General features: G+C 38.0%; 1 protein-coding gene across 1 annotated transcript in view; it reads right to left on the minus strand.

Annotated features, from left to right (window-relative positions):
• Positions 1–24897, minus strand: part of FAM21 (Family with sequence similarity 21) — a 205746-nt gene that overhangs the window by 59887 nt on the left and 120962 nt on the right. The window contains exons 12-13 of the mRNA XM_067135340.2: positions 15992–16161; positions 6942–7091 (exon numbers count right to left, since the gene is read on the minus strand). Coding sequence (XP_066991441.2) covers positions 6942–7091; positions 15992–16161 — 320 coding nt within the window. The remainder of the gene's footprint in view (positions 1–6941; positions 7092–15991; positions 16162–24897) is intronic.

Here is a 24897-nt window from a genome sequence, read left to right on the forward strand (position 1 = left end):
TTATCATGATCTCATCTCCAACAATATGTGTTTCCACTTCATTGAGGAACTCTTCTTTTTCTTCCATGCTACATCCTGTCTGTGGAGCATACACTTGTACTATCTTCAGCAGTTCCTTGTCAAATCGGTTATCGGTCATCGGTTATATATTTTAACAGTTCCCTTTCAATTTCTTTGATACCAGCCTGATTTTGGTCCCCAAAACAATAAGGATATCTTCTTGGAACTCTGCAACTGATGTATTTTGTTTTTGCACTGGTAGTGCAACCAGCCTGATCTGATAGACAGACCAGTAGTGTATGTGTAAAGGCTCTACAAAAAAACTCAAGTGTTGCAGCAGGATTGCTGTTATTTTCTGTGCATGGTAATTCCCTGTTTGGGCAACTTTCTTATTACACTAATAATAACGTTATTTGTTTTGACATCCCTCTAACTACTTTTTTACTGAGTCATCCTGTTGGGAAGCACCAAACAAAGCATTTTCATCATCAAAGAGTCTCTTCTTCTGCAAAGGTTTCTTCTCTGCTGCACGTCTCCACTACCATGGGATCTCCGTGAACGGAGCTGCAAGGTCTTCACTTCCCTCGGATTACATCGAATTCACGGTGCTAAGAATACAAACAAATGCAGCGGGGAAAGTACAGGGATTATGTCGGGTATGTTGAGGAAGATATTATCAGACATCCACAAAGATTTTGGAAATTTATTAATTGCAAATCAAAATCTAGGTGGCAACCCCCTATGATGATTAGTGAGGACAAGGAAATTAGCCCACTGAAAGAAATTCTGGATAATATTGCTGACACTTTCAAAAAATTTCACCCACCCAGTGTTCCCTGTAATTCTCATACCAAACAACTCTTTTACGTGCCAGTAAATGTATCGACACGAGGCTGATGTAAATACCACCGGACTGAGCCAGGATCGAACCAGTCAAGTTGGGGTCGGAAGGCCAGTGCCTCAACTGTCTGAGCCACTCAGCCTGGCAAACACTGTGTCAATGGGGTCATTCACTATTTAGATGTTAATATAAGAAAAGATTTTTGTCGGGGTAATCATATTAATGAGTTCGTAAATAAAGTTTACAGGTCTCTTCATATGGTTATGAGAGTATTTAGGGGTTGTAGTAAGGTTGTAAATGAGAGGGAATATCAGTCTCTGGTAGGACCCCAGCTAGAGTACGGTTCCAGTGTATGGGACCTACACCAGGATTGATACGAGAACTGGAAAAGATCCAAAGGAAAGCAGCACAATTTGTTCTGGATGATTTCTGACAGAAAAATAGTGTTACAAAAATGTTGCATACTTTGCACTGGGAAAACTTGAGAGTGAGGCGACAAGCTGCTCAACTAAGTGATGTGTTCCAAGTTGTCAGTGGAGAGATTGCGTAGAATGAAATTAGTTGATGAAGAAGCTTGAGTGGAGCTTTTAGGTAGGAAAGATCATATTATGAAAATTAAGTTTGAATTCAAGAGGACAATTGGGGGCAAATATTAATTTATACTGCAAAGCACTCTTAAGGAAGCTGTACTTTTCCGCATGATGAAAACTAGGCATTTTCCCTCGATATGACTCCGAACTTACAGGCAAAATGCGGGCAAAGTAAACAGCAAGGAAACGAGCTGCGAGTTCTTCATTTCACTCAGATTACATCAAATTCATGGTGCTAAGAACATAAACAAATGCAGCGGAGAAAGTACAGGGATTATGAAGGGTCTGTTGAGGAGGATATTATCAGACATCTACAAAGATTTTTGAAATTTATTAATTGCAAATCAAAATCTAGGAGGCTACCCTCTATGATGATTAGTGAAGATAAGGGAATTAGCTCAATGAAAGAAATTCTGGTAGACACTTTGAAAAAATTTCATCCACCCAGTGTTGCCTGTAATTCTCACACCAAACAGTTCGGGGAAATTAACTTATCAGTGGTAACTTTGGCATTCGAAGTCTACAAAATCTTGAAGTCAATGGATACGAAGAAGTCATGTGGTCCAGATCACATTCCAGGAATTGTGTTACGCGAGTGTGCTGAGGAGCTGGCAACCCAACTAGCCACGATAATCAATTGGACTCTTCGTACAGGCAATTTCCCATCCAAATGGAAGAAAGAATATGTTATTTCAATCTTCAAGAAAGGTGACAGATCTTTGTCAATTACAGACCTGTAGTTCTTCTTTCACTCATTTGCAAAGTAGCAGAAAGAGTCGTGTACAAAGCCTTGTACAGTGCAGTCAGTGGTTTTATTGATATTAACCAGCATGGTTTTGTCCAGAAACGCTAAACTACCAGCAATCTTGCAGTGTACTCCCACTTCATATCTAGCGCACTGAACAATTGCAAACAGGTTGATGCCGTGTACATGGACTTTTCAAAGCTTTCGACTCTGTGCAGCATAATGCTCTTCTGACTAAGTTGTCAGCACACGGCATTCATGGAAGCTTGCTTGAATGTTTTAAATGCTATTTTTACGACAGGAGGTATTCAGTAAAATACGAAGGTATCATCTCTTGTCCTTATCCTATGTCTGGAGTTCCACAAGGTTCACTACTGGGACCTTTGTGCTTCCTTCTACTTGTTGATGATCTGCCATCACAAATCCATTTGAGCAACTACCTGCTCTATGCTGATGACCTTCAACTCTACAGGGTAATTAAAAAGATGAGTGACTGTGAATAGTTACAGTCTGAAATAAATAATATTAGTGATTGATGCAAAAAGTGGCATTTAACCCTAAATGTTTCAAAGTGCAGTGCAATATACTTCACAAGAAAATCACAAGTTAATATAGGGGATCAAGAAGTGAAGCATGTTAATAAAATTAACGATCTCGATATAATTTTTAATAATCAAAATGGTCTATCTTTCAACGAGCATGTGTTAAATATCGTTAACAAGGCATTTAAAACATTGGGCTTCTTCAAAAGAAATTGCAAGAGTTTTAAATCTGTTGTCCCATTGAAAATCCTGTATTTTTCACTTGTACGATCTAGTCTAAGAGTACTGCTCTGAAGTGTGGATTCCTTCACAGCAATACTAAGTTAATGCCTTAGAGCGAGTACAGATCAGATTCTCAAAATGGATCAGTAAAAAGTGTTTGGGTATCAAGCTGTCATCAATAGATTATGATTTGTTTTGTACAAAGATGCATATTGAGTCTCTTGGAACTAGGTGCAGGTATGTTAACATACGTTTCATACACAAATGTGTCGGTAATTTCCTTGATTGGCCCAATTTACTGCAGTTGCTACCAATTCACGTTCCTTCCCGCAACATCTGACAGGCTGTCACCTTTCACTTACCCAGGTGCAGAACAGAATCACATAGGAACTCTTCGTTTATGCAGGCCCTAAGATCCCTGAACGAAATTAGCGAGATGGTGGATGTATTCTACTCATCAGCTTGTGAAATTCGCAGACATCTTATGGACGCTTCATAGACAGAATGTTCCTTGTATTCTGCTATGCACATTTGGTAACTGAAAGTTATACTTTCTTCCTTCAGTCATTTCAAATGTATAAACACTTTTCTGTATACAGGTTTTTTCCTCTTTATTCCGTAAGTTGTGTGTTTTAGGAAGTGCTGTTAATATTGTTATTATTTTAATTCATTATATCATCTGTAATTAGAAAATTAATAACTCTGTTGATGATAAATAATCAAATCAAATCCAAAGGAATTAGGGATTGGAATAATTTATCAATAACAACTGATTGGACTGATTGAAATACGGACTTGTGCTCAATGGATCCTCTAAGGAGGCAGATATGATAGCCATTCCAAAAGACTTGAAACATGGTTTTATAATTGACCCAATACCGTAGTTAGAACTAAGGCTTCTGAAACCCAATCAGCAGATAATCATAAAGAGAAGTGTGATGTCTACAAACAAAAAATTCCTTACAGTAAAACATAAGTTAAAATTTAGAGAAGTAATGGGTCATGGTTGGAGCTAGAGGCATAATAACAGCCAAATTTGCAGTTCTGTAAGCTGCGTTCAGACTGGACAATCAATTTATGAACGTGGTACCTTAGTGGCTGTATCTGTTATGACTGACATATAGAAATCTCATTTACCATCCGATCATTACACATACTGTAACTTATGTTTGGAATGCTTTGTTTATTGGGAAACTTCTATCTAAGGGAAGCTGAATAACCTATGCTGTTGAATTTTTTTTTTTACAAAGCTCGCATGAAACTGTGTTCTCCTTCTCCTCCCCCTCCTCTTCCCTCCCCTTTTGCTTTTCCCATACACTGGTGGGGTTGTGGGTGCAAACTTGTGTCACACATGTGGACTTGGCCCTGATGCACTTCCTGACACCAACCCTACATGGAGGAACATATTCAACTGTTACGTATTTCTGCGGTGGCTGGTAGTGTGGTGACTCAAATGAAACTGTATCTACTGATGACTCCATTTCTATTCTATCTTCATACATTTTTCTTAGTAGTAGTAGTAGTAGTAGTGGTAGCAGCAGCAGCAACAGTGGTAGCAGCAGCATTGAAGGTTATAAAGAAATAAACTACAGAGAAAGGAGTAAAGCAGGCTTGCCTTGGTCGCTTCTTTTTTATATCTACTGCATATAGAACAGGTGGTAAAGTAAATCAAAGATAAACTTTACAAAGAGATCTCAGTCTAAAGAAATGATATGAACACTCTAAAATTTGAGGATGTTGTTTTGCCTTAGTCTTCAGAAATCTGAAAGTTTTGGATGGATGAAAATAAATAAATAAATAAATATATTTATTTATTTATTTATTTATTTTTTATTTATTTATTTATTTATTTATTTATTGATTCATTCATTCATTTATTTATTTATTTATTTATTTACTTATTTATTTATTTATTTATTTATTTATTTATTTATTTATTTATTTATTTATTTATTTATTTATTTAGCAAATGGCTAACCATTAATGCCCAAAAGACCAAGGTCCTGGCACAATCTTCACCAGGCACAATCTTTCCACATTTCAACATCTCCATCTCAGATATTCCACTGGAGCAGGTAGACCACTTTTCGTACCTGGGTAGAATCCTATCTGTGCGGTGTAATTGTGAGCAAGATGTGGAGAAGGGAATTGGTCCTGCCCGTGCAGCATTTGGACGACTCTCACACCAGGTGTTCATGAATAAAGACCTAAGCGTAAAGACGAAACTCATGGTGTACCACGCTGTTGTCATAACAACATTGCTGTATGGTTGTGAAACTTGGACCCTTTATCGACGTGACTTGAAAAAGCTTGAGCACTTCCACCAATGAACACATCGATCCATCCTTAGGATCAAAAGGGAAGACGTCACCAACATTGCTGTTCTTGAGAAAGTGCATACCTAGAGCATAGAATTGTTCATCACTGGTCATCAGCTTAGATGGATTGGCCATGTCCGTCGGATGAGTGATACCAGATTTCCACGCCAAATCCTGTACGGTGAACTTTGTTCCGGCACCAGACCTCGTGCAGCCCCCATGAGATGTTACAAGGACCAGCTTAAGCAAACTATGAAGATGACAGGTCTCACGCTTGCTCAAGACCGTTCAGTTTTGCGCTGGACCAACCCTACGGCTGTCAATCTGTTTGAAGGGGAATGACACAGATGTGAAGAGATCAGGAGAGAAGTATGAAAACTCCATACAGAACAACCATACCCTCCTCCAACAATTCTGTGCAATCTGTATGGACGCTTATTCCAGGCTAGAATTGGTCTGTTCAACCATCGAAAGTACATCCACAGACAGAAGTGAATTTATATGAAGAAGTTAATTACTCGGAAATGAGTTAAGCCGCTGGCAACAACATGGCAACACACATGAAATAAAATGTTAAGAAGTTGGATGAAAATATAAATACTGGAATTCAGTCAAACTGAGTCAGGTGAGGCAGGATTATAGTTCTGAAATAAAAATAATAGAATTCAGTCAAATGGAGTCTGGTAAGATAAGTAAATAAATGTCTAATATAAATATAATGGAATTTAGTCAAATTGAGTCAGATGAGGCACAAAGTATTAAAATAGGAAATAAAGTCTTAGAGGAAGTAGACAAATTTTGTTAATTTAGTAGAAGAACGAATGATACAAGAAATGAGGACAACATAAAATATAGGTTAGTCTAAGTAAGGAAAGACTTTCTTAAAAACAATAATTTTCTTATCTTTAACACTAATATGCATATTAGACAGAAGATTCTGAAGACGCTTGTACGGAATGGTGAGAATCATCAGGTCACAGATCCAGTTTATTGATAAGACTCTAAACTAAAACATGGCAATGTATGGAAATAAAAAATGGACAAGAACTGGTGCAGAAAAAGAACAGAAGCGCTTGGATGTAGTGCTACTAAAAATGTTGAAAGTGAGGTAGGCAGATTGGGTCACAAATAAAGAGATACTGAATCAAGTTGAGAAGAAAATGATTTAGAAAATGTCTGACCAGAAGGATAAATTGATAGAACACATATTAAGACACCTAGGTTTGGTTCATTATGTTTTAGGGAAGTGCAAGGGATAAGAAAGGTGCAAAAGGGCCACGACAATAATACGATATATAGATTCGAGTTGATGCAGGATGCAATAAAATTAAGGAGAGATAAAATACGGCGGGATGGAGAACTCCATAAAACCAGTCTGTAGACCGATAACCCATACAACAATCTGTGTTCTCTCTTCTATTGTGTGCATTTTGAAATCAATATGAGCAGATGTTGCTTTAATTTTGGCTTACCGTATTCAAAAAATGAACTATTTCTATTGGTAATAAGATTTAAATCATTCTCCAGAATACAAGAAAACTATATCATTCAGCTACCCTGGTGGATCGTAAGAATGAAGAATTCCACTTTCCAGTAGGGTGAAAAAAGCAAAGACATTCCTAAATACTACACAGCATATCATGTTCACAGAGAAATATACTATTCCCATCAGAGAAAACTTACCTGGTTGGCGTTCTAAAACTCTTAGTGCCAAATAAGCTGTCACTTCCATCTTCTTCATTAATTGACTTCTTAGTAGAAGTTAATTCAGGCTGGAATAATTCATCTTCTTTGCTGTCAAACAAAGATATTCTGCCAGTTGCAATATTTTGGCTGGAAAAATGAAGAAAAACAATATAAATTATAAAAATAAAACAGTGTTTTTTCAATGGCAAGGAAAATCAATCAAAGAATTTTGCATATCCTGTTGAAGGTGAGATTTCTCATGATTTCTCTCTCATGACTACCCCTCCCTCACTACAGTATTCCCTCTATAATCCGACACTTCACCTATCTGGCCCTTCCAGTAACCCGGTGTTTTTTACAGAGGAAGCTACTGAGTATGAATTAAAGACTAGTCACTGTTACTATAGTTGTGGCTAGTTCAATAGCAAGAATGACAGCAGAGGTGGGGTGATAATGCTTTGTCCGCCCTTAATCAGTCTATTTCGTGTCAGAATATTGACTGTACAAGTCTACAGGTGGGCGAGAAGTCCCCCCGTACCCCTGTAACTGTTTATTTACGTTATTTTACTTACGTATTAAGTCTCCAATACATCTGTATGTCCCCCCCCCTTCTGCTACAGGAACATTGTTCAAGGGATTTAGTGACAGCCAAGATAAAACTTGGAAACTGGGAAGGTCTCAGAGAAATAACAATAAGCCCTGCGTACTTTCCATACAACTCAACAGATCTGCCTCCATCGGAAGATGTTGAAGAATTAATTTGCAAAGCAAAGAGGAAAGGTGAACACCTAGTACTCAGAGCAGATGCAAATGCACATCACACTGCATGGAGCAGTACCAACTGCAATGCAAGAGGTGAATCCTTACTAGAGTTTATTATTAGAACAGAACTGATCACATTAAACCTAGGAAATAAACCGACATTCATAAATAAGAATCGTAGAGAGGTAATAGATATCACATTGAGCACCATGCATATAGCAAACTTCATTAAAGGATTGGAAGGTGCTGGAGGAGCCATCCTTGGCAGACCACCAGCACATCCAATTTGCGATAGATGCGAGGCAATGTGATATTGAATTGTACAGAGACCCTAAAAGAACTAACTGGAATGGATACAGAGAAGTTCTAGGGCAGGCTGTACAAAAGATCCAAACGAACGTAAGGGGACAGAGGGAACTGGATGAGGCAATGGAACAATTCGAAGAGGCCATTTTAGCCTCATACCATGACATCTGTTCCCTTAAAGAAAAGAAAACTGCCAAAAATGTTAGGTGGTGGAATAACAACATAGTCAAAATGAAGAAAGAGGTTAGAACGTTGTATAAAATGTCATCAAGAGATGGCATGTGGGATGTATATCATAGGAAACTCACTGAGTATAACCTACAGATACAGAGAGCAAAAAAAAAAACAACTCTTGGCAACTGTTTTGTGAGAAAGTGGAATTGAACACTGAAGCAGCAGTGCTCCAGAAGACTATACATATAAATAAAGTGGGAACACTGGAAAAACCCGATGAAACATACACTCAGACGGGAAAGGAGATGCTGGAGGTGTTGCTAGCTTGTCATTTTCCTGAGGCTGAGGAAGTAGAAAGGGAAGAAATGGTTGAAACAGAGGCCAGATCACGAAGAGCGGATTGGAACTGTGCCAACTGATTAATTAAGCCTAACCATGTGAGGTGGGCAATCAACACGTTACAGCCCAAAAAGGCTCCGGGGCCAGATGAGATACTCCCGATACTCCTGCACGAAGGGTGGGATATAATCATCAAGGCCCTGACAGACCTTTTTAGAGCAAGCCTAGCTCTGGGGTACGTGCCAAAATCATGGTCTAAAGCTAAATCGGTATTTATACCAAAGCCTGGAAGGGCAAACTATGCCCAAGCCAAAGCCTATACACCATTACCTACTTAAACTCCTTCGTGCTAAAAGCAATGGAGAAAATACTGGATAAATACATCTGGAAAACGGTGCAACTGAACTCAATCTTACATGAAAATCAGTTTGCATAGAGACCAGGCAGATCCACTGAGACAGCACTCCATTTGGTTTGCAAAATGGAGGAAAGCCTAGAATATAAAGAAATAACTCTGGGGGCATTTCTAGACATAAAAGGGGCCTTCAGTAATACAACCTACAATGCAATGATTAAAGTTGTTGAAGAGAGTAGGGTGACCAAGGCTGTTGTAAAATGGATTAGATCCATGTTAGATGGGAGGAAAATAAAGGCAATTCTGTTTGAAGAGACACTAACAGTTAGAGCCACTTGAGGTTGTATGCAGGGAGGAGTTCTTTCTCCTTGTGGTGAACAAAATCATAGCCATGCTCAACAAACAGGGATTTTACACACAAGGATATGCAGATGATCTAGTTATTGTGGTAAGAGGTAAGGTGATGAGTGTCATCCAGGACCTCCTGCAAAGATCATTTAACCTTGTGGAGAACTGGTGTCGGGAAGAACAACTCATAGTCAACCTGAGCAAGATAATACTGGTCCCTTTCACAAGAAGGAAGAAATTAGAGGGGACAAGAATACAGCTGATATTCTGACAACAGATAAAATAAGCAAGTGGCTGGCCAGTAATGAAGAGGAAAACAACCAGTTTCTGACAGACAATGACATAGTAGAGGATATGACCACATTGGAAGCAGATGAAAAGGGGGGATAGGGAAGGGGAAGTAGCACCAGCTTTTGAAACAATACCTCATAGCCCTGCCATTTATTCCTTTGGAACATCCATTACCTGGGCAGAAGAAAATGGGGTCACCGCGAGTGACATTCTAGTGTTAAAGCGACTTCAAGAACAAGTGTTGAGAATATCATTTAAAGTGAAAAATAAAAACAAAAGAAAATAGAAAATTATTTAATGCCTTCTACTTTGATGGAATAATGTAGGCTATCTATACAGAACAATACAGTACTGTACTGTACTGTACTGTAAGTTTAATTCATTTTTTCTTTATTGCAGTTTTAGTTATGTTAATATAAAATACAGTATTACTATATTGCCACTGATGCTTTCACGGCCTGTACAGTACAGTATCATGTCTATATTATTACTACATATCAGACACTTCCATTGCATATTCTGTGCTGTATTTCATACAATAATACTGTACAGTCATATCTTTTGCAGTTTTAATTGCATTATCATTATCAGTAATTTTGCAGTACTCCAGCATTTTTGGTAATCTGGCAGTGCTCTGGTCCAATATTTGCTGGATTATTGAGCGACTACTGTACTTCATATTAAAGGCAGATATATTCCAGATATATTTCTTTCAGGACAGAATAAAATGCAGCTATCATCAAAGTCTCAGTCTTATTTACTGCTGTGATAAATATTCTTAAAAGTTCTCAACCAGCCTATCTCCAGGATCGCATCAAGCTCCTCTCCACAGACCATAACAAAAATACCCGATCCTGCAGCACCATGTGTTTATCCCTTCCTGTACACAGAACAGCAATCTACACGAAATCATTCACCGTTACCGCAGCCCGACAATGGAATCTCTTACCAGTGGACGTCAGTAGCATGTTCAGCAGCTCAGCTTTTAAACATGCCTGTGTCGAAATACTAGATAAACATGCATGAATCATCCAATTATGGCCTGAAAACACCTCCTCCTACTGCCTCTTCATCATTATTTCCCTCTTCCTTTCACATATATTCTTCTTCTTCTTCTTCTTCTTCTTACTAATCCTTCTCTTCACCTCTCATTGAAGGCGATATTTCGGTGTACTGTAGAAATATATACATTTTCTAATCTTCCTTTTCAGTAGTTTTTATAGTACCCATTATTCATATATTTTTAATACATTCTACGTACGATGTGTATTATATAGATGATATTTTTCTTTTTTTAAGTGTTGTTACTTTTATTAATACTACTACTGTTTCTATAGTTAACATTATCATATTATGATCATCAGTAGTTATTATTAAGTGTTCTAGGTTAAGACTGGTTAAGTGTAAGAAAGGGAGTACATCCCTAATTTTGCTAGACTAAATAAAACATACTGTATTATTATTATTATTATTATTATTATTATTATTATTATTATTATTAAAGAAACTGCTGAGGTAATTGGCATTGATTAACGACATTCAGGCCATGACTAGTGCATCTGGATGTTACGAAAAGTGCTATTCGCAGGACCAGTCATGGTGCATAGCAGTTTCTTGACACTTTGAGGAAAGCATAGCAAATTGCCTCATTCCTCACCTTGCTCTGTACGCCTCATTATGGTGGTGCCATTATCAGTATTTGCAATTTCCCTATAACACTTTGATAGTGTTATTTGAGGATCCAACAGTCTTTGGTTTAAAGACTTATCACACAGAATTAAAATACAGTCAAATGTCACTATAACAAATTTCTTGGGACATTTACTGAACTGAAATTTTGTTAAATTGGTCAGTTATTTTATCTGGAAAGAGCAAAAAATGGCACATTCTTATCTAATTATTAAACAGAATAACACATTTAACGAATGAATGTGAAAAATCAAAATAAAGTTCTACAGTAAATAATGTGTTAAAAACAAGAGCAATCAAGTGTTATTTTAAATTTTTAAAGATTAGTAGACCATGCACCTTACATACTTTTTATAGAAATGCATTTTTCTCTCTTTCTCTCTGAACTGAACATTTTATATTGACTCTAATATAGAACTTGCACTTCTCGTCACGCTGTCGGGGTACTTTTTTTTTTTTGTCTAGTCAAAAAGAGTCAAAGCATTAGCAGCAGCATTTACAGTTTTTTATTTCTCTTACCGTATTACTTAATTCAGAATCTTCTCCATTTTTTACTTCTCAAATCACCTTTTTCTTGCATGTTTGAGTTTGAGTCATCAGTCCATAGACTGGTTTGATGCAGCTCTCCGTTCCACCCTATCCTGTGCTAACCTTTTCATTTCTACATAACTACTGCATCCTACATCTGCTCTAATCTGCTTGTCATATTCAAACCTTGGTCTACCCCTATTGTTCTTACCACCTACACTTCCTTCAAAAACCAACTGTACAAGTCCTGGGTGTCTTAAGATGTGTCCTTCATTCTATCTCTTTTTCTTGTCAAATATAGCCAAATCGATCTCCTCTCACCAATTCGATTCAGTATCTCTTCATTCGTGATTCGATCTATCCATCTCACCTTTAGCATTCTTCTGTAACAACACAATTCAAAAGCTTCTATGCTCTTTCTTTCTGAGCTAGTTATCGTCCATGTTTCATTTCCATACAATGCTACGCTCCACACAAAAGTCTTCAAAAACATCTTTCTAATTCCTATATCAATGTTTGAAGTGAGCAAATTTCTTTTCTTAAGAAAGCTCTTCCTTGCTTGTGCTAGTCTGCATTTTATGTCCTCCTTACTTCTGCCATCGTTAGATATTTTACTACCCAAGTAACAATATTCATCTACTTCCTTTAAGACTTCATTTCCTAATCTAATATTTTCTGCATCACATGCCTTCATTCGACTGCACTCCATTACTTTTGTTTTGGACTTATTTATTTTCATCTTGTACTCCTTACCCAAGACTTCGTCCATACCATTCAGCAGCTTCTCGAGAACTTCTGCAGTCTCAGATAAAATAACATCATCGGCAAATCTCAAGGTTTTGATTTCCTCTCCTTGGATTGTGATTCCATTTCCAAATTCCTCTTTGATTTCCTTTACTGCCTGTTCTATGTAAACACTGAAGAGGAGAGGGGACAAACCGCAGCCTTGCCTCACTCCTTCCTGGATTGCTGCTTCTTTTTCAAAGCCCTCGATTCTTATCACTGCAAACTGATTTTTATACAGATTGTAGATAATTCTTCATTCTCGGTATCTGATCCCAATCACCTTCATAATTTCAAACAGCTTTGTCCAATCAACATTATCGAATGCCTTCTCTATATCTACAAATGCCATGTACGTGGGCTTGTCCTTCTTGATTCGATCTTCTAAGATCACACGTAAAGTAAGGATTGCTTCATGAGTTCCTACATTTCTTCTGAAGCCAAATTGATCTTGTCCCAACTCAGCTTCAACTTGTTTTTCCATTCTTATGTAAATAACACGTGTTAAAATTTTGCAGGCATGAGATACTAAACTAATGGTGCGGTAGTTTTCACATCAGTCAGCACCGGCTTTCTTGGGAATAGGTATAACAACATTCCGCCAAAAATCGGATGGGACTTCTCCTGTCTCATACATCCTACACACTAAATGGAATAACCTTGCCATGCTGCTTTCTCCTAAGGTAGTCAGTAATTCACAAGGAATGTCATCAATTCCAGGTGCCTTGTCCCTATTTAGGTCTCCCACAGCTCTGTCAAACTCTGACCTCAAAATTGGGTCTCCCATTTCATCAGCATCAACAGACTCTTCTTGTTCCAGAACCAAATTATCTACATCTTTACCTTGATACAACTGTTGGATATGTTCTTGCCATCTTTCTGCTTTGTCTTCTTTCACTAGAAGTGGCTTTCCATCTAAGCTCTTAATAGTCATACACCTAGATTTCCTTTCTCCAAAGGTTTCCTTGATTTTCCTGTATGCAGCGTCTACCTTTCCTAGGACCATACAACCTTCGACATCCTTGCACTTCTCCTTCAGCCATTCTTCCTTAGCTACCTTGCACTTTCTATCTACTTGATTCTTTAATCGCCTGTATTCTTTTCTGTCCTCTTCATTTCTAGCATCCTTGTATTTTCGTCGTTCATCAATCAGGTCTAGTATCTCCTGAGTTATCCACTGATTCTTAGTTATCTTTTCTTCCTTCCTAACATCTCTTCAGCAGCCCTACTGACTTCATTTTTCATGACTATCCACTCTTCCTCTATTGTGTTTCCTTCAGTCTTTTCATTTAGCCCTTGTGCCACATGTTCCTTGAAACAATCCCTCACACTCTTTTCTTCAAACTTGTCTAGATCCCATCTTTTTGCATTCTTTCCGTTCTTCAATTTCTTCAACTTCAGATGGCATTTCATGAACAACAAGTTGTGGTCAGAGTCCACGTCTGCTCCTGGGAAAGTTTTGCAATCCAACACCTGGTTTCTGAACCAAGTATTGGCAAGGACTAAATTATGATCAGTGCAGAATTCAACCAGCCGACTTCCTCTTTCGTTCCTTTGTCCCAATCCAAATTCTCCAACTGTACTACCTTCTCCTCCTTGGCCTACCACTGCATTCCAGTCTCCCATCACAATTAGATTCTCGTCACCTGTTACATATTGTATTAAATCTTCTAACTCTTCATATATTCTTTCGATTTCCTCATCATCCGCTGAACTAGTAGGCATATAGACCTGCACTATTGTGGTGGGCATTGGTTTGGTGTCTATCTTGACGACAATAATTCTTTCATTATGCTGGTCGTAGTAGCCTACGCGCTGCCCTATTTTCTTATTCATTATTAAACCAACTCCTGCATTTCCCCTGTTTGATTTTGTGTTGATAATTTGGTAGTCGCATGACCAAAAATCTTGTTTTCCTGCCAACGTACTTCACTTATACCAACTACATCTAACTTTAGCCTATCCATCTCACTTTTCAGATTCTCTAACCTACCACAATGATTCAAACTTCTAACATTCCATGCTCCAACTCGCAGAATGTCAGTATCCATCTTCCTGATGATCGCCCCCTCTCGTGTAGTCCCCACCCGGAGATCCGAGCGGGGGACTAGTTTACCTCAGGAATATTTTACCCGGGAGGAAGCCATCATCAGTACATCATTCATACAGAGAGAGCTGCATGTCCTCGGGAGTTAGTTACGGCTGTAGTTTCCCCGTTGCTTTCAGCTGTGTAGCAGTATCAACACAACTAAGCCATGTTGAGTATTATTACAAGGCCATATCAGTCAATCATCTAGACTGCCGCCCTTGCAACTTCCGAAAGGCTGCTACCCCAGTTTCGATGAACCATTCGTTAGTCTGGTCTCTCAACAGATACCCACCCAATATGGTTGCACCTGCAGCTCGGCTATCTGCGTCATTGGGACATGCAAGCCTCCCCACCGCGGCAAGGTCACATGGTTCACAGAGGAGCATGTTACGCTATTGATAATGTCCTTTTCTATAACCTCCTCCTCTTCTACAATCACTGCACTCTCAACATCAACAAAGTCGTTTGGTTTCACTTCTTCTTGTGTATCTTTCTCAAGAGTTCTGAGTCCAAGTCTTCAACAACACTGGCTGACTCTCTTCCTACTAACAATGTTATTAATTTTATATCCCACTAATTACTTTTATGGTTTTTGGAGATGCCGAGGTGCTGGAATTTTATCCTGCAGGACTTCTTTTATATGCTGGTAAATCTACCAACATGGGGCTGACGTATCTGAGTACATTCAAATACCACCCGACTTAAATGTATATATTTCTATACTCTTTATTAGATTTCTAGAATTGATTTTGTATATAACTTTTCTGTTCCCTTTTCATTCCTTAAAAAGGATAAATTGTAGAATATCATTACTCCTTCTATTAAAATACATCTCCTGAATTACATGAATGCTGGTGCTGTGCAACATTCTCTCTGGTAGAATAGACAATAAGTTACATACAAAAGTGACCAAATTTATTGTAATAAAACACTGAAGCAAAAATCCAGGTATTTTTAACACACAGGTTACAATGTAGTCAAGTTCCTAAGTCAATAACACACAGCGCCCACTACGGCTCATCATGAGGTATGCATGTGGTGTGTGCTGCTATCTGGCAAAACGCAATACTCTAAGGCAGGTTGCAGACTACAAGGGGCCGAGATGAGACGCCCCAAACAATGGTATTCGTTTTTTGTATATCCAGTGGCGGTTATATACAGTTTGAAAAAAAAAAAAAAACATTATACTTTAGAAGATTAACAATATTTCCAATGTGTATATGGAGAATATGATGTAGTTCGACGGATGCTTTAATAATTTGCTGCCACAACAATACTAACCTCTGTTCTAGTGTAAGGCAATGTAGGCCAAATGTCCATGAATACTTGAAGATACAACAATGAATATTTCAAAAAGGTATTAACCCAGAAAAACATCAGTACCTTGAATCAAATGTTCCAGTTTTCCCAATTCCACTGCTAGAATCTCCTGAAATTGGCACTGATCTTGTATACTCTACAGGTATATCATCAGAAGAATCAGTTGATGGTTGCTGTGCTAATGGAGATAGCTTGCTCTGAAATAGCTTTACAGGCACTCCACCAACAGGAATCTGAAATAATCACAACAGTCTAATCAAATATTATCCTCCACAATGCTAGTACTGCACTTCCCTAATACACATAGAAAAACAAAACAGAACATTTTTCACTGGACACTCATGTCATATCCTGTGTTGCCCTATCCTGAAGTACTGGACAACTAATTAGATCAAAAGCATAATAGCAGAGGTAACTGCCAAAAATATTTTCATAATTCAATAGCATAATATTCAAATTTCAATTTATCATCTATCAAGGATGGGGGGGATCCAGGGAGCCCAAGAGGCCATTTACAGAATATTCGCAACTTTTACCATACTAAAATTAACTATACAAAACACAGGAAAGATAACTGTTCCTCCATTTTTATATGCAAACTAAGTTAGCGAGTAATAACTGGAAAAGGCTAAGTCAAGCAGCAGGGAAACCTTTCTGGACAGTAATAAAGAATCTTAGGAAGGGAGGGGAAAAAGGAAATGAACAGTGTTTTGAGCAACTCAGGTGAACTCATAATAGATCCCAGGGAATCACTGGACAGGTGGAGGGAATATTTTGAACATCTTCTCAATGTAAAAGGAAATCTTCCTGGTGGTGCTGCAAACAGCCAAGCTCATGGGGAGGAGGAAAATGATATTGGTGAAATTACACTCGAGGAAGTGGAAAGGATGGTAAATTAACTCCATTGTCATAAAGCAGCAGGAATAGATGAAATTAGACCTGAAATGGTGAAGTATAGTGGGAAAGCAGGGATAAAATGGCTTCATAGAGTAGTAAGATTAGCTTGGCGTGTTGGTAAGGTACCTTCAGATTGGAAAAAAGCAGTAATTGCATCTATAAGCAAGGGAACAGGAAGAACTGAACAAATATCGAGGTATCTCACTGATTAGTACACGAGGCAAAGTATTCACGGACATCTTGGAAGGGAGGGTGCGATCAGTAATTGAGAGGAAGTTGGATGAAAACCAGTGTGGTTTCAGACCACAGAGGGGCTGTCAGAATCAGATTTTCAGTATGCGCCAGGTAATTGGAAAATGCTACGAGAGGAATAGGCAGTTGTGTTTATGTTTCGTAGATCTAGAGAAAATATATGACAGGGTACCGAGGAAAAAGATGTTTACTATACTGGGGGACTATGGAATTAAAGGTAGATTTATGTTTATGGCATTTATGTTGACAATTGGGCTTCAGTGAGAATTGATGGCAGAATGAATTCTTGGTTTAGGGTACTTACAGGGGTTAGACAAGGCTGTAACCTTTCACCTTTGCTGTTCGTAGTTTACATGGATCATCTGCTGAAAGGTACAAAATGGCAGGGAGGGATTCAGTTAGGTGGAAATGTAGTAAGCAGTCTGGCCTATGTTGACGACTTGGTCTTAATGGCAGATTGTACCAAAAGCCTGCAGTCTAATATCTTGGAACTTGAAAAAAGGGGCAATGAGTATAGTATGAAAATTAGCTTTTCGAAGACGAAACTGATTTCAGTAGGTAAGAAATTCAACATAATTGAATGTCAGATTGGTGATGCAAAGCTAGAACAGGTCGATAATTTCAAGTATTTAGGTTGTGTCTTCTCTCAGGATGGTAATATAGTGAGATTGAATCAAGGCGTAGTAAAGCTAATGCAGTGAGCTCACAGTTGTGATCAACAGTATTCTGTAAGAAAGAAGTCAGCTCCCAGACAAAACTATATTTACATCGGACTGTTTTTAAACCAACTTTGCTTTACGGGAGCGAAAGCTGGGTGGACTCAGGATATCTTATTCATAAGTTAGAAGTAACAGACATGAAAGTAGCGAGAATGATTGCTGGTACAAACAGGTGGAAACAATGGCAGGAGAGTACTCAGAATGAGGAGATAAAGTCTAATTTAGGAATGAACTTGATGGCTTCGGTGGTGGGGTCATGTGAGGTGAATGGAGGAGGATAGGTTACCTAGGAGTATAATGGACTCTGTTATGGAGGGTAAGAGAAGTACAGGGAGACCAAGACGACGATGGTTCAACTCAGTTTCTAACGATTTAAAGATAAGAGGTATACAACTAAATGAGGCCACAGCACTAGTTGCAAATAGAGGATTGTGGCAACGTTTAGTAAATTCACAGAGGCTTGCAGACTGAATGCTGAAAGGCATAACAGTCTTTAATTATGATGTAAGTTAGTAAGATGAAAGTGACCAAAAATGAAATTTAACTAACAGGTGAAAATATGAACTAAATATAAATTAATTTGTGGGTCAGACATCAAATTAACAGTAAAAAGTTCAAATTTACATTTCAATTTAACTTCAGTGAATGGAATTTTTTTTTTTTTTAATCTCACTTTTTACTGGATTCACCCCAGTTTACAGTACCATTTACAGCACAGATAACAGCAGACTCCAAGCTGCAGAAATGGAGTTTCTAAGGCCAATGCTCCAGAAAATAAGAGGAGATAAGATCCAAAAAGAAGGGATCTGCCAAGAGATTCAAGTGAAACTCTTTGTGAATACATAGTCATATCAAGGTTGAAATGGTCTAGACCAGGGATGGCGAACCTTTTCCAACTAGTGTGCCATTTTAAGTCTGGTTTATTATTCTCATCTGTTGACTGTGCCACTTGTTGTTTTCCACTAAGGGATGTCTACAACCTACAATCCCCCCCCCCGGGCGACTTCCTTTATAAATTCCCGATTATGTTTCATAATATGTTATTTATTTATTTATTTATTTATTTATTTATTTATATATTTATTTATTCATTCACTGATTTATTTATTTATTTATTATACATATATCTTGAAAATACATTTGATTGCATGTTCCGTGGGGCTGTACCTCAATTATGGCCACGGAGGTTTCCTTCCCACTCGTAAGCCTGTCCCATCGTCGACACAAGACGTATCTGTGTCGGTGTGACGTAAAACAAATTGTAAAAAAAAAAATTATTAGATATAAAATTCAAAATTACTAATATTGCGAATGGACTTCACTTTCTCCATTCCAGGTTGTAGTTTGTACGCTCACAATTAAATTAATTTCTCCCTCATCACATTTCCATGAGGATATCTATTAAAAAAAAAGGCTATCCTTGTTTGTAAGGTCACATTCATGATTTCATCAAAACATACTGCATACATGTAGGAGTTAACAAAATTAGCTTTCAACTGCTCCGAAGCTTCTTCACTCATTTTTATTATTCTATCCTTGACAGCAGTTCAACTGGCTGGCATTCCTTTATTTCTGTTAATTATTAGTTGTTTGTTAGGGAAGTTTTCAAATAATGTGTCGGACGTCAATAAGAAACTTCCTTTCAACAACTCACCATCAGAAATTGGTTTCCCATGCATGCTGTACTATGCAGTGAGACAGATAGAAACAGCCTCACTGATATTATTCCTTGGCCGGAAAGATGATACACAAGAACTAGTTTGTTTTGTGTAATGTTCGATATTTTGTGAAACGAACTCTCTTCTTTCTTCATTTGAAATGCAACAAACATTTGAATGACCAGTCTCGAAATTGCGCTTTACATTAAATGTGGGGGATACAATTATTGTTTTTGAACACAGGCAACACATATCTTTAACAGGCCGAGTTCTTTTGGCCAGAGTTCTTGAAATATACGGTCACCACTTTAAGTTTCTGTTCTTTTCGGCACCGAAAACATGTTTGCGATGTCCGTATACAAAACCACCAGAAAACGACACTATCTCACTTGACTTTCGGACCTATCAGTGTAGCCGTGTTGCCATATTGCACGTCCGATTGGAACTAGGATTTAGATTTTCGATATTTATTTCTTACACATGAAACACCGTAAGATATGCATTATCTGTAGTACAAGACGTATATATAAAATATTATTATGTTCATGTGGCGTGCCACCGAAATCGTGTTCGCGTGTCACCTAGTGACACGCGTGGCATAGGTTCGCCATCTCTGGTCTAGAAAAATGAAAAGAACAGACCAAAATAGAGTTGCAAACAAATGGTTTGAAAAATATCTGGAAGGTAAGAGACCTAGAGGCTGAATGAGGAAAAGACAGATCTCCCAAATAATGCAAGACCTGGAGGAAAGAGGCATGCAATTGTGCCAAGTCCAAGGAGAAAAAAAGAAAACTGGCAATTTCTTCTGGTACACTTTGATATTGTACACTACTGTGATGTAAGTTTTAAATATTAGTGTTCCAATCAATTTAAACACATTAATTTGCATAAAAAGTGGGGAAATGAAGAGGAAGACAGCTAACAGCTTCTGTACCTTCAACAGTTGATGATTTTAATTCATATCTCTGCAATCGTATGACTAGTAACAGTGAACTAACTTCTTTCAAATGGAAAAAAAAAGTAAAAAATTGACACAAAGAATAAATAAACAGCATAATTTGATGTCAATAGGAGTATAAATGCTCACTGCTACAGCCACAAGAGATTGTGTATTGTGGAGGAGAGAAGGGGGGGGGGGGGGGGGGAGGGAAAGGGTGAAAAAAAAAGAAGATATAACTGTACTAGATGACACAACAAAGAATATGGCAAGAAATGTATCCAACAAGGTACATTTACATTATTCAATTAATGCACTTGGATAAATCACTGGCAAGCATAACCTCATGCAACGAAAGGAAAAAATCCACACAATTCATAGAAGAGGACAAATTAAGCTGGCTCCCCTGTGCAAATGCTTTATTTTTTGGATTACTGTACTGTTTGCATTTTTTAGATGCCTTGTACTTGCAGGGAATGTGCCCGACGCCCTTAAAACATCGTGGCTTATTGAACTTTCCTATGACAAGGGGAAGAAGTCTCTTGCTTTTGTGTGTATTGCAACACAGTACAATGACCGCCACCCTTGTACGATTTCTGGGTTGGCACTTCTCTTCTTCAAAACCACAAGTCCGTTTGGGCTCCGCATTAAAACAAACAATGCAGTTTCATCGGCACTGACAATATTGTTCGGTGCATACAAATCGATTATATGAGCCAAGCTTTTTTTCGCCAACTATCTGCATCGCCAGTGTTTACAGATTCTGATTCTCCGCACACTGCCTGCTACGTGATATTGTGGCGTTCCTTAAAACGCTGAATACAAAAGAATTACGATTTCAGTCAAACTTAGCAAATATGAAGCACACTGTAGACACACCGGAGTGAAAGTACGGAAAGCTATCACAGCATGTTCCGGAAGACGTGTTCTATCATGACACGGAGAAATTTTGAATATATATTACTCTGAAAAATCCTTTTTTTTTTTTTTTTTTTTTTTTTTTTTTAAATGTAAAGGCAGTTTTGAATTAAACGTATGAATTTTGGTAATGGGACCAACATTGTTCTTGGAATTAAGAATTATCTGTATTTCGTATTAAACAATTTAAATAACATTCAAAACTGTACCTCATGTTTTGGGAACGAGAGCATCTTCGAATTAGGTGGGATTTTCAAATAACCGATTTTGAATCATAGAGGTTCTACCGTACTACTACAATTTTTTAGAATGAAATTGGGCATACACGTCCACCTTGTCTCAAAATTAGAAAAATAATGAGTAGGCTGTAGTATAGAAATCTGCAAAAATGCAAGTTTTGAACAAACTGATTGCCGTTTTATATTAATTTTAATGTGTTTGGGGGTCCCCCCTTCCCGACTTTTACAAAAAATCAGATATAACGACAACCTGCTATAGCGAGTAAATTTTTACAACTATGATTGCTTGCTATAATGGACTACTACTTTTTTTTTTTGTGTGGTTTTTTTTTTTTTTTTTTTTTTTTTTTTTTTTTTTTTTTTTTTTTTTTTTTTTTTTTTTTGGCTATGTATGTGAAGCTGCTTCTAGCAGTCAAGCAAGGAATAAAGTTTTTAAAATATGTGTTTTTATGTTACAAGCTATGATAATTCAGCTGCCCCAATTTAAATTATTATTACAGTCTGCTTTGCGTCGCACCGACACAGATAGGTCTTATAGTGATGATGGGATAGGAAATGCCTAGTTATATGGGGAAGGAAGTGGCCGTGGCCTTTAATAAAGGTACAGTTCCAGCATCTGCCTGGTATGAAAATGGGAAATCATGGGAAAACCATCTTCAGGGCTGCCGACAGTGGGCTTCGAACCCACTATCTCCCGAATATTGGATACTGGCCGCACTTAAGCGACTGCAGCTATCGAGCTCGGTAGACCAAATTTAAAAGCAGCAAATCATTTTGTGAGTTGTTCAGCCATAACATATATGGTATGCAGCAAAACAAACGACACTGAAATGATTCTTACCTGCTGTCCATATTTCTGTAACAAAGTATTTATTTACTGTAATTATATAATAGTCCGACATATTGCAAATTCAGTAATGCGTTAATTTGTGCAATTATGGTTCTCACAACAGAGGAGAAAGTGTCTATTATTTTTAGAATTTGATTTACGTCGCACCGACACAGATAGGTCTTATGGCGACAATGGGATAGGAAAGGCCTAGGAGTTGGTAGGAAGTGGCCGTGGCCTTAATTAAGGTACAGTCCCAGCATTTGCCTGGTTTGAAAATAGGAAACCACGGAAAACCGTCTTCACAGCTGCCGACAGTGGGGTTCAAACCCACTACCTCCTGGAAGCAAGCCCACAACTCCCTGTCCCTAACCACACCGCTAACCCGACCGGTAGTATTTATTTTGGAAAATTAGTTCTGGTCATACAGAGTGGGGGTTGGGGGGTCATAATAGGCCAAGTTTGATTCACATTAAAGAACAGTACAAGGAGTGATTTAATACAAAGCGACCATATAACAGAACAATGTTAAATGTCATTGACAAGTTCCATCAAATCCACAACAAGCAAACGGGTCTGTGAAAACAGAAAAAATAAATACAACTAACATAGATTCAATTTTATAATAAAATACATAAGCCCATAAGACGTGTATTGGAAACTAAGTCCGAGATGTGTAGCTTCAATCTTGCAAATATACACACCTTTTCAAATACATTTTCAATTCGTAACAAACACAAAAGGAAATTTATCCATCAAAAATTACTGATGCAGACTGTGTGGAAATCAACGATACTTTTATCACCACTATATCAAAAGATGAAATAGCCATTGCCGCCAAACATATGAGTACTGCACCGGACCCATATCATGTCCTGATGAGAGCTATAAAGACCCTGAGGTAGATGCAATCACTGCAACAATCGCCACTAGGGTGCTAAAAACTGATGATGTTCCCAAATGCCTCCAGAATGTTTGAATGACCCTACTTCACAGGAACAGGAAACCCAACCTCATATCACGTTGGCGAGCAATAACCATTTGCTCAATCATAAGAAGAGTTATCAACAGAGTATTCGATAGCTGGCTCTGTTAATACACAAACTTCAATGAACACCAATGTGGCTCCTGTTCAACACCAGGGATGATCATAAATACTTCAATCCTTGGTGAACTATTACGATATGTAAACCAGGAGAAGAATGACACTACAGTAATATTTTTGGACATATGCAAAGCTTTTGACAATATTGTTCATAGCAATCTTTTTAAAATCCTTCAATCTGAAGGAATACCTAAAAAACTGGCGAATATAATTTTCAATCTGCAAAGAGAAAACATTTCTCTGATCAAAACACAGATGGATAGAATATAACCTATACCCTTAAAAAGAGGTGTGATGCAATGACCCCCTATAATTTAGCAGTCTACCATATCTCGGATGAATTGAATGAAGATAGTCTTTCACGTCAATACGGAAAATCTTTAACTCCAGAGCTACCACCATTAACCACCATGGGCTTCGCAAATGATACTGGTATCATCGGACATAACAATGAAGCAGCAATCAAACTCACTGGGCTAGCCCGCAGGAGGTTTAGAGAAATCAGTCTCAAAAATGCACAGGGATATGTGTGGATAGAGGTGTGCTTCTCTTGATATAGAAGAAGACTGTAAAATAGACACCCTTGGGAATGGCGATCAGATTCACTACCTCGATACTACTTTCCGAGACACACTAATCTTCGACAAGAGTGAAATGATGAAGAAACTCCACAATAAATTAGTTTCCAGTTTCGTCGTCACTAGTTAAGGAAGACCAGAAGTTCACAGTCTTGAATTATTCCATCTGTCCAAATCTTGTATACTCATTCCTAACATGCGATTCCAAGAAAATTCCAAAGAAATTTTGTCTGATGCAGATAAAATTATCAACAACAAAACAAGGGAAATCTTGCAACTTCAATGAACACCATTGGGGCTCCTGTTCAAGACCAGGGACCATCAGAAATACTTCGATCCTTGGTGAACTATTATGATATGTAAAACAGGATGCTACAGTAATCATGCAACACTAGCGATAAAAATGATGAACATTTCTGCAGTGCACTTTGTGCCTGGCAGATCCCTGGACAACAACCTCTGTTGGTGCTGCTGCGAAGAAAAAGAAACTCTTGCTCATGTCCTAGGATCTTGCAAACACAGAGTGTTTCTGAAAAACACTCGACACCATTAAATTACAAAGGGCACTAGGAAAATTTTGCAATGTGAGTGAACGCTTTAGATTTTTTCAAAATAATTTCCACCACACTCAATACACTTCTCCATACGTCGAAATCAGTCAATGAACCAACTCTGCCACTTTTCTTCGGTTACATTTTCACATTCTCGATCCCATGCTGCCAGAAGCTCCTCGTCGGATGGGAAGAGTGCGAAGTCACATGGGGAAAGATCAGGACTGTATGGACGGTGATCAAGCACAATCAACCCTGATCTGGCAAGAAAATCCATTGTTACATT

Source organism: Anabrus simplex, chromosome 1 (genome assembly GCF_040414725.1).
Source record: "Anabrus simplex isolate iqAnaSimp1 chromosome 1, ASM4041472v1, whole genome shotgun sequence".
NCBI lineage: Eukaryota > Metazoa > Arthropoda > Insecta > Orthoptera > Tettigoniidae > Anabrus > Anabrus simplex.